At 36.1% G+C, this 22,652-nt stretch overlaps 1 protein-coding gene across 2 annotated transcripts in view; it reads right to left on the reverse strand.

The window, feature by feature from the left end:
* The window catches only part of USO1 (USO1 vesicle transport factor), a 97,408-nt gene that overhangs the window by 9,759 nt on the left and 64,997 nt on the right, over positions 1-22,652 (reverse strand). Inside the window, exons 10-22 of one of the 2 annotated variants that reach the window (XM_060012358.1) lie at positions 21,138-21,278; positions 19,210-19,298; positions 18,659-18,813; positions 17,836-18,047; positions 16,164-16,184; positions 10,360-10,470; positions 9,900-10,018; positions 9,567-9,748; positions 9,179-9,300; positions 6,557-6,695; positions 4,288-4,451; positions 3,258-3,347; positions 719-817 (exon numbers count right to left, since the gene is read on the reverse strand). In XM_060012358.1, the coding sequence (XP_059868341.1) occupies positions 719-817; positions 3,258-3,347; positions 4,288-4,451; positions 6,557-6,695; positions 9,179-9,300; positions 9,567-9,748; positions 9,900-10,018; positions 10,360-10,470; positions 16,164-16,184; positions 17,836-18,047; positions 18,659-18,813; positions 19,210-19,298; positions 21,138-21,278 (1,644 nt within the window). The remainder of the gene's footprint in view (positions 1-718; positions 818-3,257; positions 3,348-4,287; positions 4,452-6,556; positions 6,696-9,178; positions 9,301-9,566; positions 9,749-9,899; positions 10,019-10,359; positions 10,471-16,163; positions 16,185-17,835; positions 18,048-18,658; positions 18,814-19,209; positions 19,299-21,137; positions 21,279-22,652) is intronic. The other variant, XM_060012359.1, reaches the window with a different exon arrangement.

A 22,652-nucleotide genomic window follows, 5' to 3' on the forward strand; every position in this document is an offset into this window, starting at 1 on the left:
GCTGAATTGAGTTCTAGTGTTGTGAAAAGCAGAACTTGTGAGCGATGAACTATTTAGCTGAGGAAACCTCTAACCAAAGCATTAAAGGTGTGGCCTGGTTTCTCCTTGCTGCATATAGTAAAATGTGAGAGGACAGAGATAAACTGAAGGAGGAACTGTTAAGAAAAGGGAATCAGAACTTGAAGATTCAGAAGATTCTCAGCCTATCCCTATTGCAATAAATGACAAAGCATGTTCTACTGAAACATCAGGGGTGTGGCTGGACAACCATTTGTGAAGCGGTTACTCGTGTAACACATGGACACAATCAACCATCTCTGTAGAAGCTGGAATAGAAATGTGGTTCCCCAGGAGGGATCCAGGAGAACTTTGCTTGATGGCTTGGAACCCTGTGAATTGCATGGGTCACCAACAAGGTTTTTGACAATTTTATACCAGCAGAAAACCTGCCAGGTTAGAATGAAGGAGACAAAGATGGGATGAAATATAAAATACCAACAAAATGAACCGTGAATAACTGATTAAACTGACCTGGTGAGTCTGACTATAATATGGCTGTCCTCATGGCCAAGAAGCCTATGTGACTGGAACTCTGGCTAACGGATAACCTGAATGGAAGGTGCTATCTGACAAATTTGCTTCTTTTCCACAGTGGCTGATAAATAACCTTCCAACCTTGTGTTTACTACCTTTGAGAACAAAAAAATAATTAACTTACAAATGCTTCTGTTTTCTGTAACAGCTCCTGCTTTTCTGTCTGTAGTTTGGTGATCTCAGAAGACTGTGAGTTTAACTGAGACTTTAATGTTGCCAGTTCCTAAGAGACAAAAATAGTTAAGCTGTAACATTAAATAGCATTAATTTCATCAAGGAAATGTCTATTTACAGGAAGAAATAAAAAATTATTTCCTTTCTTGGCCCTTCTCTCTCAAATCACAACTTCCAAGTTTTAAAATTTAAGTGGAAGAACTATTCTTGAACTTGGTGGGTTCAAGATGGAGAATTAAACGTGTAGATTAAACATGTTCACCTCTGCTTCCTTGTGAGATCCAATGTAAAAAATTATAAAGGGAGGGAGGAAGGGACGAGAAAGGAAGGTGGGAAGGAGGTAGGGAGAGAGGGACGGTGGAAGGGTGGGCAGGAGGGAGAAACCCACAAGGACAGAGAGTAAAAGGAAAGAGCAATAAATTGAGGAATTTCAGAAAGCAAACGACAGTGGTAACTGACTCAGCACACGTGAGACAGCTGAAATGTAGGCTGACCTTTTAGAAAGCCATGCTGCTACCTGACTTACAATGCATAACTACCAAAGGGCCTGGGATGTTTTGGAAAGTGTGAGTAAAAATGGAGTCAAAAACAGCAGGGTTCGTTGAAAGCCAGCTTAGGAACAGACCACCAAATCCCTGTCCTACTCTCATGCATCAGGTAACTTTTCCTTTTCTCCTGGTGGAAGACTAAAGGTATATTATTTGAAAAGGGCAAAATAGGATGGTTTTTGACTTGGGGGCCACCAAACATAGATGAAAGCATTAGACTTCCCTAGCGGTCCAGTGGTTAAGACTCCATGCTCCCAATACAGGGGGCACAGGTTCGAGCCCTGGTTGGGGAACTAAGATCCTGCATGCCACACAGTGCAGCCAAAAAAATAAAAAAGTACTCTAGTGAAAGTGGCAGAATTAATTGAAAGTTTATATATTACAGATGTTGAAATTTCCAAACTTCTTGCTCTCTCCCCCACCCCCAGAAAAAGTACAGGAAAATAAAACAATTGTAACAGTGGTTCTCCACTAGGGGCTATCTTCCCCCACGATATCTGGCAGTGTCTGGAGATATTGTGGTAAGTAGTGGGATGCTGTCATGTAGAAAGCATTTTTATTCTCTTAAAACTTTCTATCATGTACATACACGCCTTTTCTTGGATTGCTTTTTTTCAGTTATCAAAATGAGTCATGTAAACATGGAAATTATGAACCTTTTTGGTTTTCTTTTTATACCATATTTTACTACATATTATAAAAAACAAAACTGTCATTTAAAATATATCTTTGGGGCACTTCCCTGCTGGTGCAGTGGGTAAGACTCTGCGATCCCAATGCAGGGGGCCCGGGTCTGATCCCTGGTCAGGGAACTAGATCCCACATGCATGCCGTAACTAAGGAGCCCACGTGCCACAACTAAGGAGCCTGAATGCCACAAATAAGACCTGGCACAACCAAATAAATAAATAAATAAATAATATTTAAAATATATCTTTGGGAAACACAAAAAGTAAAAATATTTACTTGGGATTTACAAACTAAGGGTATATATTAATAACTTAATTCCCTTTAATTTTAATATAGTTCTAGAATTAATAAAATCAAAATAGATATTGCTCTTCCTCACAAGAACAAAACATTATGGACACATATTAGAGACTTGTAAATCGTTAATGACAAATTATTATTATTATTTTTAAAAAACATAATTTAAGTAGATTGTAGAATCTACTCTGGGGTACAAAGACACTATCAAAATAAGACATTTTGTTTCTCTCTTTCCGATCATTCCCATCATATCAGACATGTCAGTGGGTAAGGACGAGCTGGCTACTGGAGGGAGAAGGAAGTTAGTCCTAGCTTGGCCAGGCTGTTCACTTCTTTCTTTAGTAACACTTTTTATTTTCTTTTAAAGAAACATATATTCCTTCTTCAAGAAAGGAAGGAAGGAGGGGAGGATGGAAGAAGGAAAAGGCTTATTTGCTTTTCTAAACAATATAAATTACTACAGCAGAAAAAGTATATTTTGCTTTTTAGCTAGAGTCATCTAATTGAGATATATACAAGTTTACTTCCTGTTTTTCCCTTTTCCAATTTTAAAAACCAACATTTTTCTGGATAGAATGACTTAAATGCCCAATACATTTAACCAACCAGTTATCATGAAAATTAGGCATAAGACTTTATATCTTCATATTTGTGGCTTATAAATATATTTAAGGTTTCCTTAACCGTTAGTTTACTGATAATCTACAAATAATCTGGGTAAGATGCTGAGATCTGTTAAAAAGAACATCACTGAAAAATAAAAACACAATATAAAGCAAAATACCATTACTGTATAATTAAAACAGCTTCTGGATTTTCAAATGGCTGTCTTCACTATCAAATTTTGCTTACACCTGACAAAGCAGTTGTAGATTAATGGAACTGCAGTGCTGTTATGCTATTATAATTAAAACAAGACAAAACAGAGCTTGGATCAAGCTGAAAAATGACCTGTTTTAATTCTTCAATTTGTTCAGAATCTCTTGCTGAAGCTGTCGCTGAAGACTGTTCATTTGTGCCAGGTGATGGTTGGGACGATTTCTACAAAGAGCATAGAAATAAACTATGAAATAAATTCAGTTTAAAGAGACAGAAAAAAACCCCAAACTGTACATATATAAGCTATGTCTGGTATACGTTTACCAAAAAATTTCACACTGACATGTAAAATTTTATACTCAAAATAACATTTCAACATAGCACATACTGTCTACAAATTTTCCATAGCTAATAAATTTATACTCATGCCAAGTAATTTATTAAATCTAGGCACTTAACTGAGGTCATATGAAGAAAGAGCATAAAAGCAGGTATTTATTGAGTGATTTCCATGTATTAAAAGAACCTCATACAGGGCTTCTCTGGCAGCACAATGGTTAAGAATCTGCCTGCCAACGCAGGGGACATGGGTTCGAGCCCTGGTCCGGGAAGATCCCACATGCCGCGGAGCACATCAGTCTGTGCGCCACAGCTACTGATCCTGCATTCTAAAGTCCACGAACCACAACTACTGAGCCCGTGCGCCTAGAGCCCGTGCTCCGTGACAAGAGAAGCCACCGCAATGCAACGAAGACTAGCCCCTGCTCACTGCAACCAGAGAGAGCCCGCACACAGCAACAAAGACCCAATGCAGCCGAAAGTAAAAAAAAATAAAAAATTTTAAAGAAATGAATAAAATCTATCTTTAAAAAAAAAATCAATAAAAGAGCTTTTAACAGTGTATCTCATTTAATTCTCACAGCAATGAGACAGATATCACCACCACCATTTTATAGCTCAGGAAACAAGTTTAAAGAGGTTAACTAAGTTGCTTAAATTCAGTTAGCTAGGAAGCACTGAAGCTTTAGACAGTCTGACACCAGAGCTCATATTCTAAAACCTTAATATGATATTGTAGCTTAAGGGATGGAGAAAAATAAACAAGCTGGATAATGAGAATCATTCTTGACTTCTTGTTTAAAAACTGTCAACATTCACTTACCAAATTTTCAATGAAAGCGTCCTTTTCAGCCAGTTGGCTTTGTAAAAGTTCCTGATTACTTTTTAATTCCTCTATCTCTTCTCGCAACCTACCAATTTCTTCTGGCTGAATACCATTCATCTGAGCCCCATCACTGTAAGAACCTTGATGCTGATTGTCTTTTCCTATTAGACAGGCATAAAATTTGAAAAGCCAGCACGAAACTTTTCATTTTTTGAATTGATGATTCAAGTATAAAATAAATACATACTTTCCTTAATAATTACTTTGGCAGGGTTTTTGCAAGCACATTTCATCTTTGCAAAATAGTGTTTTTTTGTTTTGTTTTTGTTTTTTTCCAGCCACGCCGTAGGTGCGGCATGTAGGATTTTAGTCCCCTGACCAGGGATCCCAATGCCCCCTACGTTGGGAGCATGGAGTCTTAACCACTGGACTGCCAGGGAAGTTCTGAAAAACAGTGTATTGATAAAAATAATGATATTTTCAGGGTTTCTGGGAAGAAAAAAAGCATAGTCTTAAGACTAAACTGCATGGTTTAGTGATCTAAGATTAAGAATTACAGTAGTTTACCTCTTGCACTGTTGGTGGGAATGTAAATTGGTACAGCCACTATGGAGAACAGTATGGAGGTTCCTTAAAAAACTAAAAATAGAACTACCATACGACCCAGCAATCCCACTACTGGGCATATACCCTGAGAAAACCATAATTCAAAAGGAGTCATGTACCAAAATGTTCATTGCAGCTCTATTTACAATAGCCAGGACATGGAAGCAACCTAAGTGTCCATCAACAGATGAATGGATGAAGAAGATGTGGCACATATATACAATGGAATATTACTCAGCCATAAAAAGAAATGAAATTGAGTTATTTGTAGTGAGGTGGATGGACCTAGAGTCTGTCATACAGAGTGAAGTAAGTCAGAAAGAGAAAAACAAATACCATATGATATGGAATCAAAAAAAAAAAAAAAAAAAACAGGTCATGAAGAACCTAGGGGCAAGATGGGAATAAAGACACAGACCTAACTAGAGAATGGACTTCAGGATACGGGGAGGGGGAAGGGTAAGCTGGGACAAAGTGGCATGGACATATATACACTACCAAACGTAAAATAGATAGCTAGTGGGAAGCAGCCGCATAGCACAGGGAGATCAGCTCGGTGCTTTGTGACCCCCTAGAGGGGTGGGATAGGGAGGGTGGGAGGGAGACGCAAGAGGGAAGAGATATGGGGACATATGTATATGTATAACTGATTCACTTTGTTATAAAGCAGAAACTAACACACCATTGTAAAGCAATTATACTCCAATAAAGATTTAAAAAAAAAAGAATTACAGTATTTGAAATTCCAATTCTGTCAATTAATGTAAGAGAAAATAAAATCCTTTTAAAAATCTTCACAGCACACTTCCCTGGTGGTCCAGGGGCTAATACCCTGCGCTCCCAATGCAGGGGGCCCAGGTTCGACCCCTGGTCAGGGAACTAGATCCCACATGTCACAACTAAGAGTTCGCATGCTGCAGCTAAAGATCTCACACGCAGCAACTAAGACCCGGTGTGGCCAAATAAATAAATAAATATTTCTAAAAAAACTTCACAAAGGAATAGCTTTCTATATGGACTAAAAGAACTGACAAATTATTGTCATTAAATAGAGGAAGTAAAAGATATTTTCTTCTGAAAATTTTGGTCACCTTCATATAAATAAAATTAATTATATTTCTAAGTAGCTAGCATTCCACCCACAAGCTGTGTAGAATGAGACTATTTACAAGCATCTGAGCTCCTAGCATGTGCCAGGCACTGAACTAGAATTTTATATATATTATTTCATTTAATTCTCAGATGACACAGGTGCTACTATCAGCTCCGTTTTGCAGATAAGAAAACGAAAAGGTTAGACCAGTCAACTGGCTGGCTCAACTGGCTAGACATTAGAATCACCTGGGGAGCTTGTAATTAATAATCACTGATGCCTGGACCCACCCCCCAACTAATTAAATTAGAAACCTCAGTGGGGTTTCAGTATTGGTGTTAAAAAAATAAAAATATCAGGGGATCTTAATGTATAGGCAGCTAAGGTTGAGAATCAATGGATCAGATAATCAAACACTGAGCAGAGAGCCTGGACTTCAAACTCTGACTTAAATGTTTGTCACAGTGATTAATTTAAGGTTACAGAAAGACTAGTCCACAAGAATAACCTGTCTGACTTTGTCCAGCTCCTGGGGACACTACAACAGGAATGGCTAGCTACACTTACCTAGCTGTACTTTAAGAAGATTATACTGATCCTTGTGTTGCTGAATCTGAGATACTTGCTGTGTGACTGCTGTCTGGAGCTGTTCGTTTTGACATTTTAACGTAGAAATCTGCTGCTTCAATTCCTCAAGTTGCAGATCCTGTGAACCAAAACATAATTGAAGTGTTTTAAATTCAGACTAGTTAGCATTAAGAGGATGAACAAATTAAAAATTAGAGATTATTTTGGGTGAGGATGTTAAACTACTCAATATTTCCAAAAGCATTCTATAATTAAGCAATAACACATTAATGTATGCACCAAGGCCAATTAACATGCAGCAGAACTGTAAGATTTCAAGGCCCCATCATATGGCGCAGTCTGCAATCTCACCGTAATTTTGGTTTGGGGGTGGGGGGAGGTCAATTTTAAAAACTTCATTTTATGGTCCATCAAACTACTTAAGATATTTATACCAAATTATTTAAGAAGCTTAGTATATGTATATATATGTATGTACCTCTGTTACTTTTAACATTAAAAGACAATCATATAACAGAACACTTAGAATTCTGAAAAAAACAGGTTTCATCTCTTATCACCCGAGTGTAGTAACTAGTTAGAATTTGATCTGTCTTCATTTTCTTCTAATTCTTTCCAACCCAGGTTTTTTAAACTTGTCATAATCCGTCCACCTACATTTTGTAACCTTTAATTTGCTTACTACTCAATCAAAATTTCCCAATATTAATCAGTAGATGCAATGTAATTTATACTCAAAAGCAACACTGAGGTTGCTCTCCATTTTTCTAAATGATAATATCATTACAATAAATATTTTAGTCCAAATAACTGTTCTCCTGAATTTTGGAGAATTTCCTTAGGATGCATTATCAAATGTAATTCAAAGTTTATATAAACATTTTACAGCTCTTGATGCTTGTTGCCTAATTGTCAAATGGCATTCTAAGTGATGAGAATATTTAAAATTAACATTTCTAAAGAAAAGTGATTATAGTAATTGTGTCAAATCACTCTTTTCTTCTTCCAAATCAACCATATTTATCAGCTCCAAGTGCAAGCAAGCTATAATATCACATTCCAAGTATTTATTTCCCATTGCTCTAAAAATTACATTTTACCATCTGGAAATGACTCCAAATTTGTACTAAGACAGATGAAAAATCCTAATAACCATGGGTAGTGTAATGATTCAAATTTGGATCATTCAAAGATGATTCTAATTTACTAATCTGCTTATAAACTGAAAAGCTCAGACTGAACGCTAAATACACCACTAGTATATTTTTATTCTTTCTGAGAATTTCATTCTCAACAATACAGATTGCGGGGAAGAGAAGAATACATCGGCAGCTCTCATTCAGAGGGCTCTACACAAAAGCTCTTAGGAGCCACACCTGCCTCAAGCTGTCACAATCAGCAGGGGGTGGAAGGCAGTGCAGGGAAGGGGCAGCAGCCTGCCCCACATGAGACGCCCCCGTATATTGTTTCCATGACTCTGGAATTTTAACACCATAACACTGCAGCACTTTCTAGGATTCCATTCCAATAAAGGTATATGTACCAGAGTGAGGAATTAAATGAGAAAAGAAAACCAAGAACCATCCTGAAGGAATGTAATGGAAGGTGTAAGGTGCTCAACACTACCCAAGTGTGGGGTTCATCGGTATCCTGCAAAGAAAATGTCAGCTGATGATTTTGAAAATGTAGTTTCAACTTAACTCATCATGACGCACTCTAGTAATTCAGCTCCCTCTTGTTCTGTCTAATTTAATATCATCTATTCGGGTGCACAAGACAGAGATCTAAGGATCGTATCTGACCCTTTCTACTCCCTCGTCCCCAGGCCCAATCACTACCAAGTCCTGTCAGTTTTATCTTCTTTGGTTTCCACATTTCTCAGGACCGTCCCCTCTATACCACACAGTGTGAGCTTTGGAGTCCCAGTAACACACATGTATTTGAATTCTGTTCCACCAAGCACTGAGTGACCTTGGACAAGTTTAAATTCTCTAAGTCTTAGATTCCTCATTTATTCTGAACTGCAGATGTCAGCTACTTTGAAGGGATATTGTGAAAAGTAAATGAGATGGTGTTTAACTGTATTCGGTGAGCACCTAGAACACAGTACACAAAACAGCAGTCGCTATCATCCTCGTCAACCGTCAGTTTCCCAATTGCCACCTACCATCACCACCCTCCTTGGGCTCCCTCTCTCTAGCCTTGCCTCTCAAATTCTCCTTCATACAGCCAACGAGTGTTCTGTGTCCATGCCAGTAACACCTCCCGTCCCCCTCTCTGCTTGCCTAGCTTACTCATTGTCATCCTTTTAGGACTCAGCTTCTCTGTCTTCTCCAAGCACCTGCTCCTACCTAGCTAAGTTAGGTGCCTCTCAATGCTGCCGCATACCTTCGATTATCTTTACCACTAGACTTGCTTAGCACATACTAAGCTCTCAGTGTGTTGAATACTCAGATGCTTTTGAATTATTTAGGAAAACGATGAGTTTTACTTTGTGTATCCTTTTGCATTTGGAAATGCCGAGAGAAATTCCTCCCTAAAGTAGAGAAGTATCTATACTTTTAGTATAACAGAGGTTGGATACAATTTATCAGTACATACTTGCTCTCGAATCATATTTTTGTAGTGAGTCACAATACTGTCATGCTGCTCTAGTGTTTTCTTCACCTCTTCTTCTTGTTTATCTTCTTCACTGGACTTATAAATAGCCTTAGTTATCACACCTGTAAAAGAAGACTTATTTAAAATACTGTTTTATTATTAAGATGTAGTCAGTAAAAACATATGGCCTAATTGCATGAGAGATAAGAAATCATCTTTCCAATCTTACTGAATGCCAAAAGTCCTTAAGTGGGCCACAGATCAAGAGCTAGGAAAAAAAATACTTTTAGGCTTATCATATAATCTGCATGTATCCAGAATATACATATGCAATACAATCCTAGGTACTACTTTCTAATGAATATCAAGATAAACTTTGTTGTCTTACCTTCAAGTTCTTTTACCAGCTTTGTAAACTCATGATCAAATATCATGTATTCTGGACTGGGGAAGTTTGGCTGGGGTTTCTGAGATGCTCTGGAATACAACTCATGTTTGCTAATAAATCCTAGTTTCTCTATGAAATTCTCTTTGCCAATCCTCTTCTCTATCAGTTGTTTTAGTTTCTCTCTACAGAGATAAGCATATTGAGATGCTTAAAAAAAAAGGCATAACAAAACATAAAAGCTTGGTCTACATTATACTTTGGCAGAAAAAATTTTTCATTATCTCTTGATGACATCAGCAAGTCATTTTCCCCTGGCATTTTCCCCTTACTTACTTCATATAGCTCTCAAGTGAGTTATCATTGAAGTAAATCGAAATGCCCAACAGAAGAGCACATAAGCCTTGGACCAACTGTTCTTCCTCTCCAAGATTTTCTGCAATTTGTCCTGTAAGCTGAAAACTTTGTTAAGAAAACTAATGGTTCATAATAACCAGAGTACTTTGTTTTACAATTTGAATTTGACATGTATTTCATGTAAGAGTTTCTACAAAAAATTCTATACACAGTCCGAGCAAACATAAAACAATGGTACACGTACACCCACCCACCCACCCACCCACACCCACACAGCTTAAGTAAGCATCGTTGTCACCTTAACAGTTTAAAATGTTGTTACATAGATAAAGAGGATTCAAATATTTGGGGCATGGAGCTAACTCTAGTTGAGAAGAAGAAATAGAAAAGATAAAAAAGGTAAATACTTACATGCATCTTACTAAAACATAAAGGATACAAAGGGAACATTGGCTGAATTGTGAAGAAAATGTGTTACTGCAATGGGGCAGTTGCTAAGCCAGGTACAAAGCAACATTAGTAACCCAACTCTTGTCTGTATTTTGCTTCCCTGTAATAAACAAGGTGGCAGAAATCTTGTTTTATTTTTTTCAAACGTAAAGTTGCCCTAAGATCCCTCCCCATCTGCATAAAAAGATATTTAACATCTTATAAAAGATGTGTCAGGTATCCGGATTTTAAAAATTGAACAAGAGAATGCATTCCTGTATACTCTCTGGGCTGCACTTCCCAAAATAAACCGAGAGCAGAAATTAGACTTGATCCACGCTTATAAGCATATGCCAGGTTATCTAAAATACTATTAATGGAAAATCTGATATGCTAAGGAAGACATATATGATGTGGATGCTTAAAAAATTTCATCAGTCCTAAAACACTTTACAAAAACATAAATTTGCTGGCAAATTTATGATGTTTCAATAGGAATTTTAAGAACAATTTTCTCATAAAAGGACAAATTCTACCTCCTTCAAAAAACATCAAGAAAAATACAAAGAAATAATCTCCTGAATTATTTAGTCAAATTTCATTAACGAATATATTTCTCTAACAAGAAAATAAATAAACCATGTTACAAACCCCCTGAGAAATGCCAAATAATGAGAAATCACAAACTTAATGAAGGAGAAAAAGATTTATTTAAATTAGCTAAGTGCCTCAAACCACTAACTGTACTGCTGCCAAGTATGTTAAACAATACTGAAAACTAGCACGTCCATCAACATTAGTTTCCTGAATTTTAACAACACATTTGTATCCCTTATGAGATATTCTCTTAGCTCATTAATATTGCCATTGCCCACATTATATTACATAACCTGTATTTTTGCGTGAAACAAAATAATGGAAATTAGCACAGTAATGCATCGCTCTGGGAGTAATTTCAGAAAATATCCAAAATGCAATTATTCAAAAATCTAGACAAGGAATGGATTTAAAGTAACCATTAATGTGTTTTGAAAAATTCCTATCACTCAGCCAGACAGTTCTAATTTCATGAACCGTGATGTCAGTATCCTGAACTTTCCATAATCTTTTTTCAAGTATACTTAATATTTAATTAAACAAATTCAAATTAGACCTCTTCAAATGATTTGCCAAGTAAGCATTAATCAGCATGAATTTAATTTTTACATAAGGCATTATTTTTACTTTTTCCTTGCCTTTATGTCATTACAGTAGTCCACAATAAATTTTCATGTTACCCAAGTACACTGAAGTTTAAAAATATATTCTCAACTGACTATGTGCCACAGAGAATTTACAACTAATTACTCAAGTTATAAATGTGAATGTTTTGTTGATTTCCCCTGGTTATACATAAAAAGTTTATTACTGGAATACCATTTGCAGGTACCAAATATACCGACATTGTATATACAAGGGCATTCTATCAAATCACTGGCTGATGTCTGAGTAAACAAAAATGGAATGAGATTCAATTTTGAAAAGTAGGTCATTTGGGGTCTAACTGAAGCTTAAGAACACAGTCAAACATAACTAGTTAGAACCAGGCAGAAGATAGAATGGAACACCCATTGTTGCTGTTGACTACACCCATTGTTGCTGTTGACTACAGCAACAAAAGAAGATAAAGTACTCAGGAATGAGCCTAATCAAAACTCTATAAAACCTAAATGAGGAAAGTTTAAAAACATTTCTAAGAGCACAAAAGCAGACACAAATCAACAGAAAGACACATGTTCTTAGAGAGAACGACTCAAGATCATGAAGATATTGACTCTACATTAATTTGTAAAATTAATGTGATCCAAATAAAAATCTCAACAGGCTTTCTTTTTTTTTTTTTCTGGAACGAAACCACCTGCTTTTCAAGTTCAAATGGAAAAATAAACAAGCTAGAATAACTAGAGAAACTGTAAAAAAATGAAAGAGAGCAATGAGGTGATACTACCTCATGAACAGACAAATCAAAGAGCAGAATGGAAAGTCCAGAAATGATCCAGCTACAAATGGAAATTTAGTATGTGAAAAAGACAGAATATAACTATCAGTGGTTACAGACAGACTTCAAAGATGTTGGCAAAACTAGAGAGCAGTTCAAAAGAGCAGAGGATCCATATCTCACACAATTCAGAGAAGAAGAGAACAAAGATTTAAGTGCAAAAATGAAGCCAGAAAGTATGAGATGGAAATACTGGCAAATTCCTTAACATCTTGAAGTGGCGAAAGCCTACGTATGACTTAAAATGTAGAAGCGATAAAAGTCTGATATCAAAAAAAAAAAAAAATCCAAAGCAAAACACCAAGATCCTATCAGGAAAAATATATTTGTAACTTATCACAGACAAGGGTTAAGCTCCTTAATATGAGTTCCTATAAAGAAGAAATGATTAACAACCCGACAGAAAAATGGGCAGATGATAAAAGAGTTTAATGAAAAAACCTTCAAATGATGCATAAATATATAGGAAACTATTCAGCCCTTTAGTAAGAAAAATATAAATTAAAACTCACTAAGATAACATTTTCCACCTATCAGCAGACTGGCAAAAGTACAAGTGTGACAACACACTGTTGGGAGGCTGTGGGGGAAGAGAGCACCTAGCCCACCGTAATCTTACTTTACTTTGCAAGGAGAAGTGCAAGGTTCTATTAAGTGAAACAAAACAAAACAAAACAAAACATCAAGGTGCAGATCAGGGCATATACGGAAAAAACACTTCCAGATGTAGAAGAAAAGAGTAACATGAGGCGGGGAACTAGGACAGGGTTGGTGCCAAGACTTCGTGTATCATTTTGATTTCTAAATCATGTATTTATCCATTTCAAGTTTAAAGGACTAAAGTTTTAATTCTGAGAGTGGCAGTATGGTGTCGGTGAAAATGACATTCGGTTTGGAATTAGAAGAACCAAATCTTCTACTGCCTTACCTTGGACAAGTTCAATACGCTACATGGGCCTCAACTTCTTCATTTAGTACACAGAGGTGGTTGGATTAAATGATCTCAAAGAGGTTAAGAAGATAGGCTCTGAAGCCAGGATACCAGGATTCATATCTTGGTTCTAAAACTCAACAGCCATGAAACCTCAGGCAACTTACTTAACTTCTCTTCCTCATCCTTAAACAGGGGCAACAGTTAATACCTATCTCATGGATTATAAATGGGTTAATACATGTAGAGAACTTAGAAGCAGCGCATGGTACACAGTGAGTGCTCTACAAATGTTATAAACTATTACCATCATTTCTAACTCTGGGACTCTACAACTCTCTACCTACTAGCATATTAAAAGCAGAACTAATGCCCCCAATTTAAAATAGATGGCAGAAGTTTGAACTGGGAAAAGAAAAAAACGATACAATTGCTGGGATAATTTTTTTTAAACATCAGTGAAATGCAGGCAAGTCCTTGCTTTGCTACATTAACAGAAATCCATGCATACTGTAAACGTGCAAAGTGAGTACTTTGTAATAATGGTCTTTTGTGCAGACTACGTTATTCTGATGTTCATCAAACCATGATTTATAACAGGGAAAAATGGGAGATAATTAAATGTGCAATTAACTAACTTAGGGTATATCTACTTAGTGAAATATATACTGTGTAACCATATAAAGTGATGTTGACTTAGTGTTTAATAACACGGAAAATACTTGTAAGAAAAAATGCAGAATACAAAATAGAATCTAATGCATGATCACTGCTATGTAAATAAACAGTATAGGGAAAAAAAAAGCCTGAAATTTTACCAGTAGTTACCTTTGGGTAGTAGAATGAGGGACATTATTCTCTTTCTACTTTCTATTTTTCGAAATTTTCCAAAATGAAAAGAAAAATAAACTATTAGAGAGTGCAAAAATGTTACAGTATTTGTCCAGTATACTATCATAAAATGTTGATAATAATATAAATCCAACAAAATCCTGATCAAGCTGCTCTATCCCGCCAAACAAGTAAAATTAGAAATTGAGCAATAAAAGCTATCAAAACATTCTATTTCAGTGCTCTCTCATTTTCTGATGGATTCCTTACAATATAAACAGCTAGACCAGCTAAAAGAATGCCACACTTGGGAATTCCCTGGTGGTCCAGTGGTTAGGACTCCACGCTTCCACTGCAGGGGGCGCAGGTTTGATCCCTGGTTGGGGAACTAAGATCTCACAAGCCATGCAGCGTGGCCAAAAAAAAAAAGGCTAAAACTATTCATTTTGTTTATGTGTTACACAAACACATTTGTTTGCATGTTTGTTTACAGGTTTAAGTCAAGAAAAAATACCTATCTCTTCTCAGCCCCTTAGAGTTTGTGAACCGCTGACAAAACCAAAGATTTTATAGGATGGAAGAGAACCACAGACAAAATAAACAATCCTGAATCACCTTTAACATAAGCTACTATGTTGCCCCAATTATATTTTCTAAATAAAAATCCCTCATACTCCTACTTTGTGGATTTCAAGTTTAGTATTTGTGCATTGTTCATTTAAATAATATGAAAAGCTAACAGTTTAAACTTCCAATGTTTAAGTATTAAAATGAGGTTCTAGAATATTATGATCAGATTCACTTTTTTGGTTTTTTTTTTTGCGGTACGCGGGCCTCTCACTGTTGTGGCCTCTCCTGTTGCGGAGCACAGGCTCCGGACGCGCAGGCTCAGCGGCCGTGGCTCACGGGCCCAGCCGCTCCGTGGCATGTGGGATCTTCCCGGACCGGGGCACAAATCCGTGTCCCCTGCATCGGCAGACGGACTCTCAACCACTGCGCCACCAGGGAAGCCCTCAGATTCACTTTTTAGTGGTGGCCTCTGAGGACAGAGAATTAATAGGAAAGGGACATGATGGAACTTTTTGGGTTTCTGAATACTATGCTCTATATCTTGTTTTGGGTGGTGGTTACCGAAGTATATTCAACCACCAAAAATCATCAGACTGAACACTTAAGGTCTGTGCATTTTACTGTATATAAATTATACCTCCAAAAATTTCCCTTTTAAATGAGTGACATGTATACTTATACTTTACCTAATATAAAAAAATTCTGCCAGCTAAAGCTTCCAAATATGTCTGTGTGTGAGTTATTAACATGTGTTAAATCATGCTCATACAATTCCTAATAGGACCTCAGTTATTACTGTCCACACTGCATGACTAAACACAAATTCCAAGTATGGAATTAAGGTACATGCCATTTTTGCCAAATACTCCAGAAAACAAATCAAAACCAAACACAAATCACACTCTCCCCCAACACGCATCAAAAACTAATCCCCAATGGTAGTGTAGCATGTGGGTTACATCCAGAATAATTCAAGAGATTTAAACTCTTTCAAATTACAAAATTGTACTTACTATTGTATATTTTCAATAACCTAAGTAATATAAAAGTCATCACATTCTTTCATATACTGATTAAAGACAAAATTCTTAATCCTAAATTTGACTACCTTTGAAATGGTTTCATTGGAAATAAAGAAGCAAGCTTGGGTGAAAAATCACACCAAAAACCCAAAACCAAGGAATTCCAGAAAGTGCAAGCATCCCCAGAGGAAGCACCAGTATAGCTTCAGATTCCCATTCCTATAGTCCTTAATGACACCACTACGATACCCCACGGAGAAAAACTGGAGAGCCACGATAGAGATTAACTTGCTGGCACATACAAGTGTGAGTAGAATATAACTTCAAACAAGCAGTTAAAAAAACCAATCAGCAAAACCCAAGACAAAGAAAAAGGCTTGCTGTAGGAGGAAAATGCCTAAGCCCAAACAAGTAATACATACCCGTCGGTCGATCTTATCACCCTGCAAATTATACATTAAAAATTATTCATAAATATTACTGCTTTAGAGAAATGTAAATCTAGAAAAATCCCTCAAATACAGTGTCTAGAAACCCAAGCCAATAATCTGGGACAGGATAGTTCTAATCTTTTATTATATAACAATGTATATACATTTTAGAGGAGAATGGATAATTTTATAGCACTGTCATTACTTAGACTGGTAGCACACCACGATCTTGAGGATTTCTCATTATGCATTAATTGTAATTGCAATGTTAGAGTGAAGTATGTGGTGATGACTGTTGGGCAGTTAATTTCTGTTTGGCTCAAGAAAAGCTGTTACACACTACTATATATAAAACAGATAACTAATAAGGACCTACTGTATAGCACAGGGAACTCTACTCAGTACTCTGTAATGGCCTACATGGGAAAAGAATCTAATAAAGAATGGATATATGTATAACTGATTCACTTTGCTGTACATGTGAAATCAACACAACATTATAAATCAACTATACTCCAAGAAAAAATTAAGAAAAAACAAAGAAATGAATAGCTGTTTCCACACACAGCAACAAGAGAATGACAAGTATTAAATAAGTAAGGATATGAATGCTTTGGGGTACTTTTAAAAAATCACTAAGAGACAAATGATAAAGTTAAAATAGGCTCTCAATCAAAGTAAACCTATTCTAAGCAACAAAGGAAGTGTTCAACTCCCATTTCAGTACAGTTAATTTTCAAGGTTTCATTTATAACTTCATATGGATAGCACTGATGTTCTCTAAAAGCTCACAATAAAACAATTCAACCAGTGTGGCAAAATTAAGAACTAAGAAGGACTCCGCATATCAGGGGGAAGGGATTAGGATAATACCAGTGGATGGATCAATTTTAGGCTTATGTACATTTTTACTCTCCTTGAGTGAATCTGAATGTCTATGACTTTACAGTTTTGCTAAAGCATGAACCTGAATTGTTTAACAGCAAGGCTGGCACATGTGGGTAAATCATCTAATAATAGTAAGGGACATTCCTAAAAGCCCTAGCATCCACATTTCAATGAAGCTTAGCTGCTTTCCTTAGGAGTCTAAAGGAATGTAAACATTTTAAGTTGTTTACCTACATCTTACTAGGTAAATTGTATGTCTTGGCATTTTGAGGATTTGAGAGCTCACAAACATCAAGGGGGTTTACTGTTTAACTATATAAGCATTGGAATGGTATTTTATTTTTGTTTTTTGAAAGGAAGATCAATTGCTCTGGGAAGAGAAAGAGCGAGGTGCACAGCTATGAACCACTCTATTCTATTCCCTCTCATAAATGACCCGAATTCAGCTATTAAGCAGAAACAGAAAATGACATGCAAGAACTGTGTGGATAATATAAAAGAAAACAAATCCAAAAAAACCACCTTTCTGTCCAGAACATGTGTTCCCATCATGATGCAGACCTTATTCACAATTTGGCAAAACCATTCTTATAAGAATATTTATTGCTTTCTCTCCACAAAACCATTTCTGGTGACAATGAGCTAATGAGCCGTCCTTGCCTCTCTCCTTTTTCATCTACATCTACTAAGGACATCCTTAAATCCTTGTATCACTGACATCAAAGTGAAACTTTCTCCCCCCGCCCCCTTAGAGAAGTTTTGCTGGCTACTTTACCTGTGAAAGGATGTTGGTGCACTGTTGCAATAAAGAAACTGGAGGGTTGCCAATACTTGTAGCAAGTTGAACCCTGAGCAATTGTTCTTTCTGGGTAGCATTTTCTTGCAAAGCATGAGCAAGGGCCACAGCAGCACACCAGTTTGAAAGTGAATCAGTAGAAAATAAACCTCCGCATAACAACTGACCAGCTGAGACTGAATTACCTGTTGCTACAAAGATGGCAGGCAGAAAATAAGGTAAAAATTAATTATGTTGCTTTCCAAACACACAAAAATAGTATGAAATGCTACTTAAAAATTTGCTAATTAGTAGTATTAAGTAATACTTTCAAAAGTCTGTTTTTTCAAAAACAAATGCAAAGATGACAAAAAAGTACTTTGGAAGAAAAGTTGCAGAACAAAGAAATATTAGAATACTTTAGGCATCAAACTGCTGATGGTAATACTCCAGAAATTATTGCCTTAATTAAAAACTACTTTCCAAAACAAATTCAAGGAAATGCAATATTTTAAATATTCTATTACATTCTAATATTCTACATTTAAATATCTACTACACATTTATGATATATTTTACCATTAAAAGCTTAAAAGACAATTACTTACTTTAAAACTGAAATTAGAATTAAATTATTTACGGGACTTCCCTGGTGGCGCAGTGGATAGGACTCTGCGCTCCCAGCGCAGGGGGCCTGGGTTCGATCCCTGATCAGGGAACTAGATCCCACCTGCATACTGCAACTAAGAAGCCCGCCTGCTGCAACTAAGACCTGATGCAACCAAATAAATATTAAAAAAAAAAAAAGAATTAAATTATTTACCATCAATAGTGGAAGGCAGAAGTGTTGACACAATTTCTCCTTGTCCTTTCTGATTTTTATATAAGAAACACTGGAAACAGTAGAGAACAGCACAGCGCAATACAAATGGCTGCCTTTCATTAACCATGGACATAAGAAGTACTACAATGGCTGGTCTGTTGCATTTAAAAAGAAAAGAACAAAAAGAAACATTGCAATCCAGGTACACAAATCAATAACTAGTCGTTTTTACTGACTGAAAAACCATAGCCAGAACACAAGGGAGTAACTATTTTCATCTCCATTTCACAGAAAAGATAACTGCAGCTGTGAGAAATGAAGTGATCTGTTTGCTTAAGGCACATAGCTAGGAAGTGATACCTGCGCCCAAATACGTAAGTTCCAAAGACCACAAACTCTTTAAATACCAACATATTTATCTTGTCAGATAATTTGTTTCAAAACACATGACTGAACTTCTTAAAAGAATAAGATATGTATATGAGATATCCTTAAATCCCAAAGTAAGTTTTCACTTCCTCTGTGGGATCTCAGTATTTCCCCTTTCCTACCTTGGTGGGTTTGAAGGTGCATTTACAGAAGCAAAGTAGTCTTGGTTTACTTGACAGCCCCGAATAACTTCTGATACAGTATTAATGGTCTGTAATGAATGGGGATGGGGAGAGAATTTAGAGAAAGTCAGTCAAGGGAAAAACCCTGTTTCCAAAAGAAGAAAATGTTATATTCTTTTGCTTTTTGCTTTTAAATGGCAAAACTTAGACACCAAAAAAATCAGTGACAGCATTATAGACTTGTAACACTTTCTTGAGATAACATTTTAAAACATTAAGCGTAGGCCTCTAACTAAAAATAACACGTGACCACATGCATTTAAAATCTCAAAAAACTAAAATTAATATCTCCTAAGAGATAGAATCCATTTCTATGAAACAAGAAAAGGGTGCTTAAAAATAAAATCAGAGAACAAATTTAAAACGTAACAAATTAAAAATTCAATTTAAGGATGAAGTTGAAAAAAAACCTCCAAGAAAACAGAATAAAAAGACAAACTGGATCCAGAAAGTCCAACAATCTATTAATAGAGTTGCAGAAACAGAAAAGAGGAAAGAAATGGTCAAGGAATACGTAAAACATCCTGAGAACTGAAGTACTTATGTCTCTGGCTTATAAGGGCCCCAAAATTATTGGGGGTGGGGGTGGGGTGTGTGGTACAGCACATCACCAGTAAATTTCAGAAAACCATAAACAAAGAAAGATTCTAGAGAGAGAAAGCAGGTTACACAAAAAGGACAAAGATTCAAAATGGCTTCCGATTTCTTAACAGCAACACTGGAATAATGTTCTAAAAGTTGAGTGTTAATGATTTCCAATTCTGAATTCCATACCTAACCAAACATTAGAGTCATACTGCAGGTGGAGGAATGACATGAAAGAGCTAAAAACAAATTATCTTGCCATTTGCCCTCTCTCAGGAAGTAAAATAAGATAATGAACAAAGGGGTGGGAGAAAAAGACACAGAATCCAGATAACCAAGGAATCCCCAAGTTAAGAGAGAGGAAAAAGGATCGTTGGAGGATGGTGAATGAAAGTCCCAGAATAAGAGATGTGTGGCAGAAACAGAGAATATGCAGCCCATATTTGAGTAGGAAGATGGAGGGCTTCCGGAAGAAGGTCTGGAATGCGGAACAATGTGTTAACACATTAACACATATAACAGTGTTAATATGTATAGATACATAGAAAATCCGTAAAATGAAAAAAGAATACTATTATAACTCAGGAAAGAAAAAGGGTTATTAAAGAAAAAGATATAGAGCTCTATTTGGCTTAGCAGGAAACAGTATTGGAATAGTCATAAAACTATAAACCCTGATTATTGATTTAAATACAAATTACTGGGGTGACAAGGAGGAAGTAAAGTGGGAAGGTTATATAGGGGGAAAGTGGGGCTTAGGGTAGGGAGAAGGGAGTCCAAAGACAGTTTTTGCTATAAAACTTTTACTATTATCTGTGCTTTTAATATGCATGTGTTAATTTGAGAAAAAAATTAAATAAACTAAACCTTTCTTTTCTTCAAACTAACTTCTTTTTCTTAATAGGCAGGAAACAGAAAATGCCATATGTCAAGGAAAAAGAATTTATTATTCTACAAATAAGACTCAAATCTTACTTGACTAAGTCATACTCTTCTCAAAATTAAAAACATAAATCATACTGTTCACTCCTGTTGAATACAATAAAATTAATGAGAAATCTTCTAAGCTTTAACATTATTTATATACTATTAAACTTGAGGAATGAACACAACTTTTGGAATTGATACTGTCATCATTATGCTAATATTTTATAGGGTCAATAAGGAATTTAACATACAAGAATGGTTAACAATTCCTATTTTTCATTCAGCTGATATCTAATTCTTCCTAGGCTTCCTGACTGCAGCTTCCACAGAGCAGCCTCTGCCTTTATTTGGTTTACCTCAGTCAGGATGTCAGCAGGAACGCCAGTGGCCATTAGGATGGTGCAAAGCTGCTGCAGTAAGCCACACTGGAACATAGCTTTTTGGCAGCTACTGGTAGCACCGGGAGGGTTATTGGGAGAAACCAGTACACGAACAAGCTGCGAAAGAAAGAGAACACAAAATCTGTCTTTTAAAGATCTGAAAAGTCTTGAGACAAATTTGATCTATATGAACAGAAAACTGCTCAGCCAGATCTAGGAGCTCTTTCCTTCATGCCATCATGGCCATAGTTCTGTTACAGTACATACCACATTATGCTATTTCCTTCATTTTATCTCCTTCGGGTCATTGTGAACTCCCAGAGAGTAGAAACTGCCCCAGTCATTTTTTGTATCTCAAACAACAAGCACAGTATTTGTAACATAGTCCGTATTCAAAAAATGAATAATGAATAAGTAAGAGGATGGTAGATTTCTTATGGAAGTAAGGATGAAAGACCTAATCGTAAAGCAGGTTTGAAAATAGAATGGCCTGAGGTGTGATAAAATTCCTCCCAAACTGGAAATATTTAAAGAGAGGGTAAAATGAACAACTGGAGACATGGCTGAAGATTTGTGCATTAGGCAAGGCGTTAGCCTCATTGACTGTTAATGCTAATTAAATCCCTAAGGTTCTATGATGCTATGATTAGTCTAACCTTGAACATGAAATTTCAGAGACATGAAAAATGTTATCTTAAACAACTGTTCAGCACAGTTACATCTTCAAAATAAATTTGGATATACCTTACATTTTAAAACTAAAGTTATATGTATATGTGTGTACAAAATCTTACATATATATATATATATCAAGATCAAATGGTATATTTATGATAATACTTTATTAATGACAAAGTGCTATACAAATGTTACCCTAAATGTACAGAAGTAATCAATGATGTAACAGAGGAGACTAAAACAATTTTATTGCTATAGCTGGTGCATATGATAGATAATGACTTCACTAAGAAAGGGGACGTTTTTGTGGGGGGAGATAAAATATAAAAAATAAAATGGGTATGAAAAGTGCTATTTTTACTGCTCGTGAATAAAAAGGTGACCGGCAATCACTAGAATTTGTGGAAAAACTCAATCAGTAGTTAAATCAGTAAATTATGAAGAATTGAAATAGTTAATGTTTCCACGTCTGGCCTAGCAGACATTCTCCAAGAGGTTTCATTAATAAATTGATGTCACAGGTGAGAGGCTTTAGGACTACACATTGGCTCTTGTTTTTGGACCTTTCTAGTTAGACGTCGGTGGTTTTTATTTGTTGATTTTTGTTTTAAATTTATTACCCTTCTATTCCTGCTTTTTAAAAAATACAGGCATACCTTGGAGATATTGCAGGTTCTCTTCCAGACCACCACAATAAAGCAAATATCACAATGAAGCAAATCACACAAACTTTCTGGTTTTCTAATTGCAAATAAAAGTTATGTTTACACTATACTGTAGTCCCTTATGTGTGCAATAACATTATGTCTAAAA

This window comes from Delphinus delphis, chromosome 5 (genome assembly GCF_949987515.2).
Source record: "Delphinus delphis chromosome 5, mDelDel1.2, whole genome shotgun sequence".
Lineage (NCBI taxonomy): Eukaryota > Metazoa > Chordata > Mammalia > Artiodactyla > Delphinidae > Delphinus > Delphinus delphis.